The sequence below is a fragment of the Haemaphysalis longicornis genome, unplaced genomic scaffold (assembly GCF_048455015.1).
Source record: "Haemaphysalis longicornis isolate Haplotype H1 unplaced genomic scaffold, Haemaphysalis longicornis Haplotype H1 scaffold_4, whole genome shotgun sequence".
NCBI lineage: Eukaryota > Metazoa > Arthropoda > Arachnida > Ixodida > Ixodidae > Haemaphysalis > Haemaphysalis longicornis.
This window is the reverse complement of record NW_027526361.1, coordinates 40,149,766-40,166,727: the sequence shown is the minus strand read 5'-3', so window position 1 is coordinate 40,166,727 and position 16,962 is coordinate 40,149,766. Positions and strand designations below refer to the sequence as shown.

Genomic DNA, 16,962 nt, shown 5'->3' with positions numbered 1-16,962 from the left:
TTAAGATTAGTGACGTACCAGAGATTTAGCCCATACGAACTCCAACCAATCGACTGCACCTGAAACGGCGGCCCATTGTCTCTCTGATACATTTGCTACCTGATTCCTCTTGTTGCCCTTGCGCCGTTTATCCTGACGTGCGGCAGGCTGTGACGCAAGCAGGTTGTCGTTTTTTTCCTTTTTTTGCGCAAGAGCAGTAACGATTCCAGCGTACCGGGCAGCGTGTTTCCAAACGCTTCGCTGCACGGAGTACCCACGTGACATGTGTGATGTCCCTGCGCGCGATATCCTTTTGAGCGCCTGCGAACACGAGCCCACCGTTCGGGCTTGTGGCCTTGATGTAGGGTACTGAGTACTGGCGCTGACTGCTTGGGTTCGAGCCCCAGCAGGTATAGTTCTTTTTAGGGGCGAAGCTCCTAAAGCCATGGGTCTGTCCATCCCTTGTGTCTCGTGGTACGTGACCGCCGCATGCTTTCGGAGATGTCGCAAAGTGGGCCGCGTTGCACGCGCAAGAACCGGCTGCAACCGGCAGCGCAAACTCGGCACCGGGAGCGCGAGCTTGTCTGTGTTCGCCAACGGAGGCGCGAGCGCACGTGCACTGCGAGGGGGAGATCGCAAGAGATCACGCCACGAACGCAGGCAGTCGTTCTCGGAGATCGAACGAGACGCAAGGACCTTTGCTCGTTTCCTCTCGTCTTGTTCGGGCACAAGTTCGCCATAAATAAAAGTTCTTTCTTTACCGTTGTGTCCCATCCTACGTGACAAATTGTGGTGGAGGTGCGGGGTAGTCCTCGATGGCGCGGGGTCTTTCACCAGGTCTGGGCCTGGGAGCATTGACTCCGAAAATAAAAGTTGATTTGTACAATGTACGCACACAGTCTTACGTCTTTCTTAATGATGTAATGGGCGAACTTTCACGGGAGAGTTACGGTTACCGATGATCTCCCCCTCTCGAGCTTCGCCCCACTTGTCATCATTCATTCCGTGGATATGGCGTGATTTTTTTTTCGTTACTATTTTTCTAAATTTCATTTTTTTTTACACTCACGTCTACGCGTTTTTTTTTTTTTTTTATAATAGGGATTTGGTATGTTTTAGACCGCTTTAGGTTTGGGGCGCAGCCAATGGCCACGTTAAATTACCCTTCTGATTTGCGCGAACGGACATTTCACGTGGGTGTTCTGTGTGGGTGCTTTGCGATAGTGTATTCCAGTTCAATAGGCTTGACATATCCAGCGTACTGGGTCAATTTTTACCGGCAGGTATTGAGAGGCCGTAAACATCTTTTGCGCAGGGCGACATCGGAAGGGATATCAAGTTCCCCAACCGACGGGGAAACGCAGACATGGAGTAACATCAACTTGTCTCCTGTGGTTCCTTTCTGCTGCTATTTTTCCCATTTTCTTTTTGAATTAAAGTGTGCGTATACGGGACTAGCCGAAATACGGCGCCTCTTGTGCTAACAATCGACCAGGAGTCCTATCCTTCAGCGTGTGCTGAGCGATGTAGCTCGACTTGATGCGTCGTGCTGCTGCCATGGAAGCCCAGCGGCGCTTCAAAGTCAACCTGTCGGAGGCTTTGAACCTTTGAAAAAGTCGTTCGACAACATGGCCACCGCAGTTTGGCAGTGTGAAAAGCATGTTGACGTGCAAGGGTGCTGGTAGCCACCCATGGTTGCGACCTTTAATAAACTATTAACTGAATTGTCTTTGTGTTGGTAATGGGTGTCCTATATACCTCAAAACATAGAGCAGACTGTGAGGTTCTGGATGCTGGCCTGCGAAATTGCGTATTGCATAGTGACCATGCATGGCTAAAATTGAGTGTAACCCTTCGAGGAAGGATCGGCGCACGCTGCGACAGTCCGTATTTTCTTCAATCGCAGAATTCTTTGTCTTTGGAGCGTGCGGGTTGCGGTTCACCGAGGGCTGTCGGCAATTACATACTCCCATGCATCAAAACCGCTTGCAGCTTCAATAAAAAAGGAAAAGGATGCAACATTCGGTCTTTTCTTCGACGAAAACCAAATGTATAGGTCATGTTAGGATGCCCTAAAGGTATCGTAATGCAATGTTCAGGCGAAGAACTGATGGCTGGTGAACCACGAGGGTAGCAGCGCGGCCATGGGCGTCTGCAGGGGGGTGCAAAAGAGAAACTTAACTTGACCCCCCCACCAACCAAGCCACCCCAGGACAATAGCCCCACCCCCTCTCCTTCTCCCTCTTTCCCCTCAATACAAAATCCTGCCCACGCCCATAGGCGCGACTGGTGAGAGTGTTGCTTTCGTTTAGTCAATAGCCTCAAGGCTTAGTAGATATTAAGCGAGTCCGATCTATATCGAGGTCTAGGAAGCGAGGCTACCCTCCCGAATATAGCTTAGTAAGGAACGGTAGGTAAGACTATGGAGCCTCCGATGCTGATGCGTGTCTTGGCGGAAATATAGACCTGCTTCCATCAGGCATTTTCCTTAGAATGTCCGTGGTTCCAGGGCATGTATATAACAGATTGTGAAGGTCTGCCGGAGCAGTTTCATAAGAGCAGGTTGGACATGTCACGTGTACCGGTAGTCTCCTTCCCATCCACTCGTGCGGGCAGGAGTAAGCGCCACCCCCAACGGGACAAGAATTAGAAGACCGATATCTTGATGGAGGAGGAGGAGGAGGAAAACGTTTATTCAGAAAAAGGGAGAGAGGAGGGGGAGAGAAATAGTTAGGAGCGATGGGTGGCCATCCTATTCCGGTAGGCCGCGCAGGGTCGCCGCCGCCTTCGCCCGAGAGATCAGGGCTTCCTGGTCCTCGAGCTGGCAACTGCGCAACGCGCTCTCCCATCGCTCTACAGAAGGGGGATCGGGTGGTTGGGGGTTCAGTGGGCACATTCAGACAAGGTGCAGGGTCGTGTTGGGAGTGTCGCAGCGTGAGCAGTTGGGTGCATAGCAGGTGGGGGAGATGCGGTGGAAGGCGACGTGGTTTGAAGTCTTCGCCAGATGCGGGCGTCGGGAACGGAGAGCGAAGGATGAGGAGGGGGATAAGTGCGTCGGGAGGCCCTTTAGTGGTACAGGATGTCGGTGTAGGTTTGTTGGAGAGGGGTCAGAGCAGGGAGACCATGGTCTAGGTTGGGGCGGCCGGCCTCGTCTGGGAGGGCCAGGGTAAGAAGATCGCGGGCCGTGGCGTGAGACACTTCGTTCCCAGGGAGGAATGTGTGGCTCGGTGTCCACACGATGCGGGTTAACGGTAGAGTGCGGCGTTGGGACAGGATGTGGAGTGCCAGGGTGGAAACTCTGCCTTGAGCGTAGCGGCGGCAGGCAGCTTGAGAGTCCGTGAGCACCGTGACAGATGGAGTCGTAGCGTGAGCGATGGCGAGGGCTATAGCGGCTTCTTCTGCCGTGCTCGCTGATGCTGTATGCAGGCTGGAAGCAACGAGGGTGGTGGCGTCGGAGCGCACTACGGCAGCTACGTGTGCTCGTTGTCGGGGGTAGGGAGTGGCGTCGGTGTAAAAGGCAGTTGAATCAGTGCCGTACTTTCGAAGAAGGAGGCGGGTCCGATGCTGTCGTCGTCCAATGTTGTACGTGGGGTGCATATGGCGTAGGATGGGGAGCACCTGTATGTTCACGCGTTGAGCAGTGGGTATTCGCTGGGGGGTATCGGGAGTCTGCTCTACATGTCGACCGAGCTTATGCAGCAGGTGTCGGCCCGTTGGGGTGAGCTGCAGTCGTTGCAACTGGTTGTTTATATGGGCCTCCATCAATTCGGTGAGAGTATTATGGAGACCGAGTTGCAGTAGCCGTTCGGTCGATGTGTACACGGGCAAGCCAAGCGCCGTCTTGTAGGATTTCCGAATTAGAATGTCAATTTTGGCCTTTTCTCGCTGTTTGAGGAGAAGGTATGGAGCTCCGTATGTGATCCGACTGGTTAGGATTGCTTGGAGAATGCGGCAGGTGTCGGCTTCTCTGAGACCGTGTCTTCTCGAACAGGTTCGTCGAATCAGGTGCGTTAGTTGTGACACAGTAGCTTGTAGTCTGGGGAGATATGCAGCTTAGAGCACTGCACGGGCCTGATTTTAAGGCCCGAGCCCGGCCCGAGCCCGCTTCGCGAAGCCCGAGCCCGACCCGGGCCCGTAACACCTAGCCCGAGCCCGGTCTGGGCCCGGGCATTCATAAGTGAGCCTGGCCCGAGCCCGGCCCGGGCCCGCCATCTCAAGCCCAGGCCCGACCCGGCCCGGCCCGGTGATTTATTTTTTGGCCTTGCGGGGGCCCGCGCGTGGGAGACCAGGCCCGGTCTCTGACGCTGAAGTAAGTTTGTTTATTATATTCTCGGCCATCAGACGAAGAATCTAGTCTGTACAAGCACGTCATGAACTGAACGCAAAAAATAACTGTTTAAAAGTGCACGTAGTTTAGCTTTCACTGTCTGCAGTTCACGCCACATCGGCGTAATAATAGATCGCATTCTTAGACGAGAGACACCATCACCTTTGATTACCAGACTCTTGGCAACTTCACGTGGTTGTATCGGCCAGAAGTTGGTATTGGTGAAATGTTTTTATCCGCATTTGAATCAACGAGTATGTACGCGCGTTGAAATACTTCACCTGCAGTGGTCGTTAAGCGTTGGTGTTTCTCTGGCATGCGTGTTTGATTCCCGGCCACGGCAACCGCATTTTGATTGGTGCGACATCTAAAACACACGTGTACATACATAGACATAGGTGCACAGCTCCAGGATATCTGAATTAATTCCTTCCCCTCTTGGGCATTCCTTGTAAACGGTATCTTTGGTATGTTATACACAAAAATATAAAATCTTGATGCAGTACAAGAAATGTCATTAAAATTGCAGTATAGTGGCCATCAGACCTAGCAAAACACGTTTTTAAAACAATGAGTACAACTAACAACAAGAAGCGCGCAAAAATAAACCAAGAATATTCATTTTGATGCTCTTTGCTACACTTCACGTCGGACCTATTAACGGCCGTGCCTATGAATTCAAGCCCGAGCCCGGCCCGGGCCCATGGCGTCGAGCCCGAGCCCGGCGCAGGCCCACGGCATCGAGCCCGGGCCCGGGCCGGGCCCGCCGAAAATCGACTTGGGGCGGCCCGGCCTTTCGGGCCGGCCCGGGCCCGTGCAGTGCTCTAATGCAGCTCCGGAGCCGTCGCGGTGGTAGTGAACCCCCAGAATGCGCAGGTTCTTGACAGTGGGGATCAGTTGGCTGCCGATGTATATTGTGGGGTCGGGTGTCGGGTTCGGTGGTCGTTCTCGGGTCCTGTTTCTGAGAACGAGGAGGGCAGATTTAGATGGGGCACATGAGAGACCGCACGTACGGAGGTAATGCGAGATGACGTCGACTGCTTGCTGTAAATTGTCTTGCTGGTAACCTGCGGAGCCTGTGTTAGTCCAGAGCATGAGATCATTAGCATATAGAGCGTGATGTAGGTCAGGTATCTGTACAAGTTGTTCCGGAAGGCCTAATAAGGAGATGTTGAATAGCAAAGGGGAGATTACTGATCCTTGGGGCGTTCCTCGGGCGGGGATGTGGAATTTGTCTGTCTTGTATGGTCCGAGGTGTAAGGTAGCCGTCCGGTTTGTGAGAAAGGCGCGGACAAAGTTGTAAGTTGCCTTTCCACATCCCGTGGTTTGGAGTTGTTGTAGGATGGCGGTGTGGGTTACGTTGTCGAAAGCCCCTTGTATGTCCAGGGCTACGATTCAGCTTGGGTTCGTTTTGCTGAGGTGGTCAATGATTGTTTCTTTAAATTGTAGGTGTACGTCTTGTACAGACAGATGTGCCCGGAAGCCGAACATGGTGTGGGGAAAGCGGCGAGTATCTTCTAGGAGTTCTGTAAGGCGTCGAGCGACCAAATGTTCGTATAGTTGGAGGCGCGAGAAAATTTGGTGGCAAAACACGTATTCGGACAGCGTAATGGAGTGGCTGTTAAACATGATGATGGTGGTGGCTGTGACGATGATGATGATACTAATAATTGCAATTGTTGCTGCTTCTTGTTAACGGTATATGCCGGAAGGGGCGGCAACACATATTTTGCCAATAGTATTCCTGACGTCTTCCACTTGACGCGGCGGGGTTTTTAGTCAAACTTAGGAAAGTTTTCAGGCAGTCATGAAGATGCGATTTTCGTCTGATACCTTGTCCTTTCCGAGAGTTTAATCCATGATCCAGCACTTTAGTAGTCTCAAAGCGGCAATGCACCCGCAGCTAGTTCATTTTCGTCACCGTATACAGCGGTTTTCAAAACCTGACGCACTACAGCGAACCCTCTGTCGCGACGGCGACAGAGAGATGAGAAGACACACCTCTTTCTATCCTGTACGGAGACTGGACCGAACGCCCCCGACCGCGGTACCAGGTCGGTTCGACGTCCCCCAGGAAATAAGAGAACGCATTTACGTCCGTCTCCTCCACAAACTCAAGCATACGGAATGCCGTCAAGTACGCAGAACACTTCGAGCCCAATACCTGTCCAAAACGTGGGGCTCCCACCCTGGTACAATCAACAATAGTGCAACCACAGCAGCAGCCTGCTCGTCCAGCGGTAACTCAATAGTAATGGAATCCATCAAAACCACTGGTCCCACTCGCGCGGTAGAGGTGGCCATCGTCCTGGCCATCGTCCTGGCCATTTCTGCCCATCCTTGCGCGATAATAATGACCGATTCCAAATAGGCTTGCCGAAATTTTAACAGAAGCAGGGTATGGAGCCAGGCTCTTCACGTAATTGCGAATCATCCACCTGAAAGGGCACAGATCGTATCGTTACCGGGTCATCATGGTCAGACCGGGGGGAACGTCGCCGAGCACGCCTTTGCCCGCGATTCTTTATACCGGTCGTCTACATCCGCTTTTAACTCCCCGAGCACGGGAACCAGCCGATAGCCTTTACCCCCTTCGTTGCGCGCAGAGAGATACCGCTCGAGCAGAGGCTTGTCAGGAAGAAGTTTCCGGCCATTCGCTCACAAGAATGGGGCCGGTGTTCCACCGACAGCTCCGCAGGAACACGCTTCCGGTTCCCGCAACACTAGAGATGTGTTACTCGGATACCTACAACACTCCAGAATGACCGCACTGCGATCACACGGCAAATTTACTTCACACAATGTGGTACTGCACACAAAATCCCAATGTGAAGAATATTCCACCAAACAGCAGATCCACGGCACAACCGTACGACTAAAACAAACTTAAAAGAACGCTACAGCATGTTGCAGAAGGATTATTCTAATTTGTGTTCTTCGCCAGAATTTGTGACATAGTTCTGAATATTAGTTTGCTTCATGACTGTATTCACAGTTTTTACAACAGCTTCTAAAGCTTTCTCTTCTTTCACTGTTTGCGGAAGATGAATCCTAAATGTAGAGCTCACAAGCCTGGTGAATAGCCAGAGGGCATAGCTTCTTCCGTGGTGTACTCTGGCTATTCATCGGGCTTGCAGGACTCAACATCTGCGATGCTTCTTGATTGGGAGAGCCCACTGCACACTCTCAGCATTCTTGGATTGCTCAGAAGCCCGCATGTGCGGTCACGCCCGTTCACATGTCGGTAAGCTTTAACCACTTCTGTACGTTGCATTTTCATTGGCAGGGCTTTTCATCGTCGTGTCATAGCTGACTGAATTACTGTGTGTTTGCTGAAGTTATAATAAATAGCGACTGCGCGCGTCTGTCGTCCCCTTTGATGCCACAACTGACACAACTGCGGTTAGTGATTGGTGGCACCACATCAAAAGTAAAAATGCCTATTAGAAGCGAGATTGTTGACCAAAATGTAGGGCTAACTTGTCTTTTATAACGAACTATCTTCTAAATCCTTTGTCTGTTATAAAAGGGGTCAATTGAATGGGAAAGATAGGGTGGCCATCCAAGTGGGTTAATAGTGTTTCTTATGCCCAATTGTCTCCTCCTACATCCATGCCTCTCTCTCTCTCTCTCTCTCTCTCTCTCTCTCTCTCTCTATATATATATATATATATATATATATATATATATATATATATATATATATATATATATATATATATATATATATATATAGTAGTTCCTCGTTATAACGAAGCCAGCTGGACGGGGAAAAATCTTGTTATAAGCGGTATTCCGATATAAGCGTCCAGACAAGAAAAACTAGAGCAGTTGAGCTTTAATTGCGCCACAACTGCGAGGAATAAAAACATAATGTATTCCGAGAAGCAAAACTTTAATTTGAGTGCAAGAAAGGCAGTAGACTTTGACTGTTTTAAGTTCTTGCCTTGCGCGAGCAACACCTGCTGGCCGGCCCGTACGTCCGCCAGGAAGAGAATAAACTTGATTTTCCCACGAGAGTTCGCCTACGTCTAGGTGCTCTTTGTTCCTGCATCAGCAACTGTAGTGGGAGATGTTGTGTTCGCCGGTGATCTTCAGGTGACATCTGGGAGTCTTAAGGGAGAGCCTCTCTGTACCTAGCCTTAGAGCTGGTCACTGGTCCCATGAAAAATAAGTGTTCATCAAGGGTAAGAAATCGTGCTTTCGGCAATGTACAGTATATACGCGGAAAGCGTATTCAAGACAATTCTGTGACAACAGCTGGTTGCAGTGAGGTATACAATACGTGACGGAGTCGAGCCGGAGCCTGGCAAGCCCCATGCCATGGGCTCAGCCGAAGACGACAGGTCAAAACTACCTCGCTTACCGACCAAAACACATATACCTTAGTGAAAAGAAGGCAAAGGAAGACGTCAGCTCTCGTGACATTGCCGTCATTGATACCACCGGATCTTGAACAGTGCACCAGGGGCGGTATTTTCGTGTTTGTCCGTTTCGAAGACGTCCATTTGGCGTCCGCTTTATTGTGACGTACTTCCAGTTGTAGGGGGGCTTTGGGTTGACTTTTGTGGAACTGTTCTTGTAAGCGTATTGCAAACTATATTTTTATGTGTTCATTGTTCCGCCGGCAAACCAACAACAAAGCGACAAAAAATCCTCTGCTCCAAATGGTCTGCTCTTAGAAGCCGCGGCTCATAGCTCCGCCGTGCGTGCATGGCGTCACATCCGGGTGTTCGCTTTCAGCCAATCAGGGCTTGCTCAAAACGGACACTTTTGAAACGTACAGAAAACGGTCAAAACACGAGAATACCGCCCCAGGTTTCTTGTGCACTTTCACAAAGATGCCGCATTGACGTGATCTTGCAACGCAGTAAGCAACCTGCAGGTGGCGCGCGCGCCAGGCAGTAATTGTAGCATGGCCTAAAACGTGTTCGCAAAGAAGGAAAGATCCATCAACATATCTTTCCGCGGAAGCAAAACATCCACTAAATAAACAAAAAGAGACGGGCTGGAGCTAAACCTTAAAGGAGCCATGAAGACAAAACACAAGTTTGGTTCATTCGAAAGACGGCCTCGTTAGAATCATACTGACACCAGTTTTAACGTAAACTTCGCTCAAATAAGCTACATAGTTAGGAAAAAAGCCAATGGCCATGCGTCCCACTTGCTTATTTCGCGCAACAGAACCTATGATATCATACCAGCCTGCTCTGCGATTGGCGGAATCCGGCAAAAGCGAACCCGAATTAGGCTGAGCCTATAAGCTTGCAGAACGAGCTATTTGTGCTTAAATTTAGGGCTCATTCTTTTTAAAGGAATAAGAATGGTGGGACAAACAGTAGAAGTTACAAAAGCACATGGAAACATAGAAGTGCTGATGCGTACTGCTGTTGGTGCTGCGCGCACTATGCTTGGTTTAGCTGCACAGCACTGCGGGCCTTCGGGGTTGTCTCAGACGACAATGCCGATTGAAGCAAGCAACGGTGTCTGACGTGACCATATTAGTCGAGCGAACACTATGTTTCACAAAACGATTATTTTCTCCCAGAACAAAAACAAGCCAGGTTTAAATACTGTCAAAAACAAACCAAAGGAAGAAAACGGCTTTCCACGGTATGGTGGTGCCATCTAGGTTCAGTAAGGTAAACAAACGCGTGAACTCGCCGTAGGATACCTCGATGGTAGCGTCGCCGTACAGGGTGGAGGTACCCTTTGAACGATCCCGTGCCGCCGCAATTGGGTCAACGTGCTCAACGCATTGTTCGTTTCGTTTCCCTCGAGACCCAGCAACGCGAAGCAGATAAGATGATTCAAACTTCGCCAGTAAACCGCGTTGCGGCGGTAATTTTAGCGCGATTTTGATGCAATGACTTGCTTCGGCGGCGAGCGTGTGACCCAAAATGGCGGCGCCAGCGCATACGATGTCTCCACCCTGTACGGCGGACGCGTGCATGAAGGTACTCTAGGCCGCAGAGCGGTCGGTTCCTGTGATGTCATTGCATACCACGAAAACGCAAGATTTAGCTGGAAAATCGAAATTTTAACCTAAATCGATTGATTTCTCAGTGAATAAAGCTTCGTTTGTATCCGCACAAGCGCTGGGGGCACTATAAAACACGAAATGTTTCGAATAAAACAAACTTGTATTTTGTTTTCATGGCTCCTTTCAGCAGCAAAGTGGGAACGCCACTCTCCAACCATGCTCATGCAAAAATTATTTGTGATGGACAAATGAATTTTGAGGGTGATAGCCACTAGCCACGGCCTCAACTGGTCGTTAAGGGCACGACCAAGTTGCCCGTCATCATCATCATCATCATGCTCAGGATGCGGGGCAAGATGGACAGATCATCAATCATACTCACTGCTTCGTCTGTACCCCATTCTCTCTCCGTTATACTTAAACTAATACCCAAATATTTATATTTATTTCCCCCTAAAACTGACATAGTTTCTCTCGGGTAAAGCACCCATTTCCTACCAGTCCCCGTAAGTGGGTAAGAGCCATCTGACTGGCACCACCATCACCACTATCATCAGCAGCAGCGGCAGCCGCGTGCTGCCGTCTTTGACCAGCTGCCAAGATTTTTCGGAGGCCCCTGGTTGGGGCGGAGGTCGCGAAACCCGAGTCCAGTGCTCGTCCAGAGGGCGCCATACCACCTCTGCGATGTCCCAGCGAGTCGGGATTCGTTCACACAACGGCGGGAGGCATGAACGTCGGGGCACTCAGAGACGGGCTCCCGCCATGAGCTAGGTTCACAGCGAGTGAGTATATATTCGTTTCAAAAAGGAGCGTCGCTTTTTTGTACCGGCAGGCGAGCATCCTCATGAATAACCAACAGTCCTGCAACAAAAGCCTGAAGGCCGACAGTGCGGTCACCCCGTGTTTTTTGTTATTGCTGAGGCAGTTACCGTGCGTGAGCCCCGAGCAGCTGGCAGAGACGCATCAGAGACGCTACACCTTATCAAGCAGGGGCGCATGATTGTAATTTAATTTATCGACACCCGGGCTACCTTGGATAAAATGTACGGATATATATGAAAATCTACAGAGCCGTTTCGGGATCACACTTGAAATGCAAAAAATAAACAATTCACTTATGCATGACACTGTAACGTAGATGTCATAAGGACCACTGCTGCAGCCTCCGGCTTCGAAAGGTTCAAACTCGTGAGGAGAGGAGTTGCGATCACATTGGGCCATGACGGTTACCAATCTGTTTGCCGACATCGAATTTATCTGAAATTCTGTGTTTTAGCAAGTCCGATTCACTGGGATGTGTTTGACGGTTTGTGCAACAATCACGAGCGAGTCGATAGTTCATATTTTTTCCCGTGGCACTATGTAACGGACCCACTGACTGAAATGACTTCTGTTTCGGAAATCTAAAACTGCCCACAGACATATGCGCGAAATTTCAACGACGGCGCTATTAAAGGGGATTAATGACTGAGCAAACAGACTAAATGCATGCGTTTCGGCTTCCCGTTACTGCTTATGAATCGGCGGGGACGAACATTTAGTCCACATTTGTGCACACGGCACGCACTCTGCCACAGTTACTTCCCTTGAAGATGAACGGTTGCCCGCGAAGACTAACAGCTAATCCCTATTTTGCTCCCTTTTGCCTTGGAGTGCAGACATGAAATCGCCTCAACTCGCAGGAAGCAACATCCCAAGTACTTGTCAATTTTTAACCAAGCTGTGACAGTATTTTCTCACCATTTTTGTGTGAGCTATAAGGTTCTAACGTGGTACAATCTGCTGGCGCACGTGTTTCAGGTAAACCCACGATGAGCGGCGACGTTTCACTCGACAGCGCTGGGGACCCATGGCCTCCCTCTCTGATCGCGCCACGTTCGCAAAGCATCTCATGGATCCAAGTCATCACTGCTGTGGCGCAGTTTTACTGCGTAATGTGTCACTGTGTGTTTCTCATGCTTGTCGCCTTAGGGATGTTCGTGAAAGAACTCTTCCGCCGCATCACCGTGCACTGGAAGTCTTGGTATAACGACATGAAGGAAAGAGGCCCCGCGACACTTCCGCTCGCGTTGCGAACCATCCGCGTAACGGTGATGTCCAAGATTGCTTCCGCGCCCGAACCGCAGCCATCTCAACAGGGTGACGAGGTGGAGGAGGAAGCAGAGGAGGAGGGGCCGGAGTCAAGCCAAGAACAAAGTGAGCCTCCGGAAGTTGCTGAGGTCAACACTAGCGACGGGGCCTCCGTTGCGCCAACCGTTAGTGCGAGCACTTCGGAAGGTTACAGCAGTAGCTCCCACCCAGAATCACCCGGCGGTGTTGTGACGGAGACGGAGAGCTTGGCGTCCCTGCCGATCCGACCGCAAGTCCAGCCAGCAACAAAACGTGTTCCTTGCAGCATCAGCGCTGTCGTTGAAGACCAGTACGCCTGCAGGCTCAACAGGTCCAGCTCGTCGTCGGCCGTATCCCTGGACGAGCTGGACGATTCGAGTGACGACGACGACGTAAACGGCTTCGATGAATCAAGCAAGTCTAGCAGCGGACCCTCCAAGTCGGGGACTGGCTCGGGTTCTGGCTCCTGGAACCTAAAGTCTGCTTTCCACAAGGCGACTGGCAAGGCTAACGACCACCAGAACCGTACCTCGAAGCCGAAAGTACCGTCTTCGCAGGCGCCTTGCCCAGACAAAAACAAGTTCTCGCTAGGCCCGGTCTTCAGCAGCCTGCGGCGCGCTTGCTCGCGCACTCTGAGCGCCATCAACAAGGAGTTCACGGAGTGCATGTCTGCTCAGAACCACAAGACACGGAGCAAAAAGAGCAAAACGCCCGCCACGCAGTCCACGTCCCTGGCACCGCAGAGTCGTGAACTGCACCAGCCACCACAGCCGGACACCAACCGGGACGCCATCCGGGATCTCACCGTGCCCGAGCAGAGGACATCTGTGCAGTCTTCGTGGAACGACGTCTGCTCGAGCGGTGGTACCGAGGCGTCTTCCGGGTCCGACTCATTGGGTGAGATGCACCGTGGCTTGCTCGACTCCTTCTCGGAAGCCGAGTCGTCCGACTTCCCTCATCGCCAGACGGTGGACCGTGCCTTCGGGGACACAGTCATGAGTGACGAAAAACCAACACCGTTCAGTGTAAAGGCATTGGGCGCCAAAGAAAATTTGGAAAAGGGCGACTCTGACTGGACGGCGCGAAAGTCGCAGTCGAACGCCTTTTTTACCAGTGAAAGTGCAGGGGCTAACACATTTTCAGAGTTTTTCTAGGGGGACACGAGCTCATCTTCATGGCAGTTTTAAGCGAAAAGAAAGAAAAAAATGCTGTTAACGTCTCATGCTGTACATAACGAGTTACCTTGTAGTGTCATTGAGCACATGTAAAGTGATCCCGTAACGCCGCGTCTACATGTACCGTTGTACCTTTTCCACTGGTATTCTTAGCGTTCGGTCAGAGCATCGTTTTGCATGGTCTTTAAACGAAATAAACTAATTGCGGGATTCTTAAGTTGCGGGGATTTAGGGTATGCTTAAGTGCGGTGCACTTTAGTGGCCCGGGATGTCATCCGTCCAATATTGTTAAGCGTCACACAAGTGAAATGACGCATACCCACGTAGGGGGATTGGCGAAGAAGAACTTGGTTTAGTCGTGCAATCCAATTAGGCAAGACAGAATAGGGAAGCATGCGAAATGATTCAGTCAGTAAGCTCAAGAGAGTGAAAAATATAAAGGAGTATGAGGGGACGAATGAGTGGGCCTTGTGAAACACACCCTTATGACAGTGGCCCAGCTTCTTTGTACCCTCAAAAGACAACGAAAGCCCTGGAAGAGACAATGGCAGTCCTACGTGTCGCAGGCGGGTCTCCGACAGCCTTCTCCGATTATTGATGCTGGTCCTCGGCAGCAATAATCGGATAATAATGATCTATAACATGCGCCAACAACTTCCCACACGGGAATTTTCGCATTTCGCCTCCATTGGAAAGGCAGCCACCGCTGCCGAGATCAAACCCACACCCACGGGCTCAGCAGCACAACGCCGTAACAACTTAGACACCGGGGCAAGTCGTGATGTGCGAAGAACAAATTATAACTGGACTTATACCAGCCAAAATAAGTGGTACCACGAGGGCAACATGCAGTTTCCTCCTTATCCGAAAGATTGGGGAGTTCACACCAAACCAGCGGTTCTGGATACGAGTGGAATAAACTCGTCGGCGTGTTCATCAAGCCCAGCGCTTGGCAGACTCTTCACTCCTTCTTGCACCCCCCTCACCATCCAACGTGCAATTTATTATACCACAAAGCTGGGAGAGGAGCTCTTTGGAGAGCCACTCATACAATTATTCCCATCTTCCTCCCGTATGATCTGGATTTATTTAGTGACCTTAGCTTCTGCGAGGAGGTCGTCCTCTGGATAATTAGCCTGGACGTGGCGCCTTCCCTATTAGACACCTGCAGCTAGCGCACAGAATACCACGCCTCCTTTTCAGACACCTATCCGGCTTCTGTTGCCCATTCCACGACTGAACAGTTGTTATAGACCAGTCCGGATGTGTGAAACCCTGACAACAAATGAGGCATTTTTTTTTTCGAATTGAGCCAGATCCGGAAGCCGAAACTAAATCGAATAAAACTGCAGAGACAAGAAAAACTGCGCAACTTTCCCCTAAAAAGGGGGTGGTAAGAAAATAGCGCAAATAATGCCCTGAAAACGTGTACGCATATCGTAGTTCGTATGGAAAATGAGCCAGATCCTGCTGTTTCACGGATCAAAATGAGCCAAATCCATTTGCCCAATGGGAGTTCGCTCTTGGCTTGACTGTTCAGACTGTTTTGTGGGTGTTTTCGGAAGTTTCTTTTTTCTGCTCTTCGGAGCTGGCTTATTACGAATTCAGCGGCAATTACATGAGCGAAAGATCTGCCCCCAGATGTCAACGACGAAGTGAACGGAAGCCGAAGTGAATGAAATGAAACTGAGACGGAAATGAAAAGAAACAATGACTTCATTTCGTCTTAGCCGTCCCTACGGAATAATTCTGTTTACCTAACTCCCTTTTTTATTGTTTCAGTACTTCACTAAATAGCTGCCGCTTACAAGCCCTCGCAAATCTCTCTCCCGCTCCCCCTTTCTGAGAGTACGAACCACTTCATTGAGGTGAAGAGGTGAAGAAGAAGATATGCGCTGTATATATGTTTTTCACGCAGTAAAAGTCACCATGTCGAAGTTCTTCGCCAGGTACAGACTTAGCACAATAACTGCAGGCGTTCAAAGTAGCTCCGAGCTGACGGCATTTGCCCCTGGAGGGGAGTCACCGAAACACGTTCTGAATGGCCAGTGACGGAGAAGGGAACCTGCCCGTGGAGCTCGCGCTTCTCCGGAACCTGAGGTCGAACTAAAGCTTGCTCTCTCTCTCTCTCTCTCTCTCTCTCTCTCTCTCTCTCTCTCTCTCTCTCTCTCTCTCTCTCTCTCTCTCTCTCTCCGACTTGCACGGCGCGCTAACGTGCGCAGGACTGCGTTCGCTGTGGATTTGTCTGCTACGCCCCCGCGCTGTCCCGCCATAAGCATAACGTGTTTTAAAACTAACCGCATAGGTATAGCAATACCCACAATTTTTTTAGAAGCTAACAAACTATGTGCGTGCTTGTGATGTTTCTGGAGTTAGCAAAATCTTTTTAGTTGAAAATACTGTTTTTACTCATAAAAATAGCGCGAAAGGACCACTTGCCTGTCCATTTATCATTCATATCGCATCTGCCACAAACAATCTTTTATAAATTCTTGACCACTTGCACTCCCGCGGGAAATATTCGCCGTATCTAGACGGGCCCGGCGCCACTTAAAGCATTTAGACACTCCCAAAAGCTAAACGGCCTAACTTGAGTTGTTCTACGCGCCGGTATAAACATTTAGTGCCACCTTTTCGTTCCTCGCTAAGAGAACTGAAACCAGCCTTGCTCATGTTAGCAAATATATCCGCACAAAGACCGGCCGTCGTCATCGCGAATTGCGAAAGCTAGCAAACTTCTCCTCTATTAAATAATAAAGTACATTATTTTTTTCATTAGGGAAATAACGTACTCACTTTTGTAGGGTTAAATTTAGTTTACCTGAAATTAAAATGTTATCAAGTGCACATGTTCCTGTTGAAACTACAAAATTGTAGTAGATAGGTATCTATTTCGTGTTTCAGTGCCTCATCTAGTTTCAGAAGCTACCATACGGTTGCAAATCGATTTTATTTCGATCCTTGATAAGCAGCAAAGTGATAGTAACTGAACAAATTCTCATAGCTGTCTGCCCATAAAAGCTAAGCAAAAGCCGTTTATGATTGATCGCTATCCACCTGTGCGCGGTTAGTTCCCGCCAAAAAGAAAAAAAAAAACGGGCTAACGGACAAGGCACCGGCTAACCAAAGCCGATTTTCAATATCACACAAGCAAACAGTTTTGTAAATCTGAACCTGCTTTTTTTTTTTTACTGGCCATGCCAAGGATTCCTACTCCAGGAGGCATTCTCAGGCAACAATAACTGACGACAGTCCATTTAATCTCGGCTGATAGCACCGCGAAGTCGGAATTGCACCTAACTTCATTAGCCTCGGCAGAATGTTAGTGGAAGTTATTCTGTTAAAATAACAGCGCAAAACGTGACCATACCCCGCACTTGAGGCTGCTG

The 16,962-nt window shown here is 49.9% G+C and overlaps 1 protein-coding gene across 1 annotated transcript in view; it reads left to right on the top strand.

Annotated features, from left to right (window-relative positions):
- Window positions 1–1,697, top strand: part of LOC144178537 (sperm-specific sodium:proton exchanger-like) — a 38,628-nt gene extending 36,931 nt beyond the window's left edge. The window contains exon 15 of the mRNA XM_077706469.1: window positions 1,295–1,697. Coding sequence (XP_077562595.1) covers window positions 1,295–1,354 — 60 coding nt within the window. The 3' untranslated portion in view covers window positions 1,355–1,697. The remainder of the gene's footprint in view (window positions 1–1,294) is intronic.
- Window positions 1,698–16,962: the final 15,265 nt, after the last annotated feature.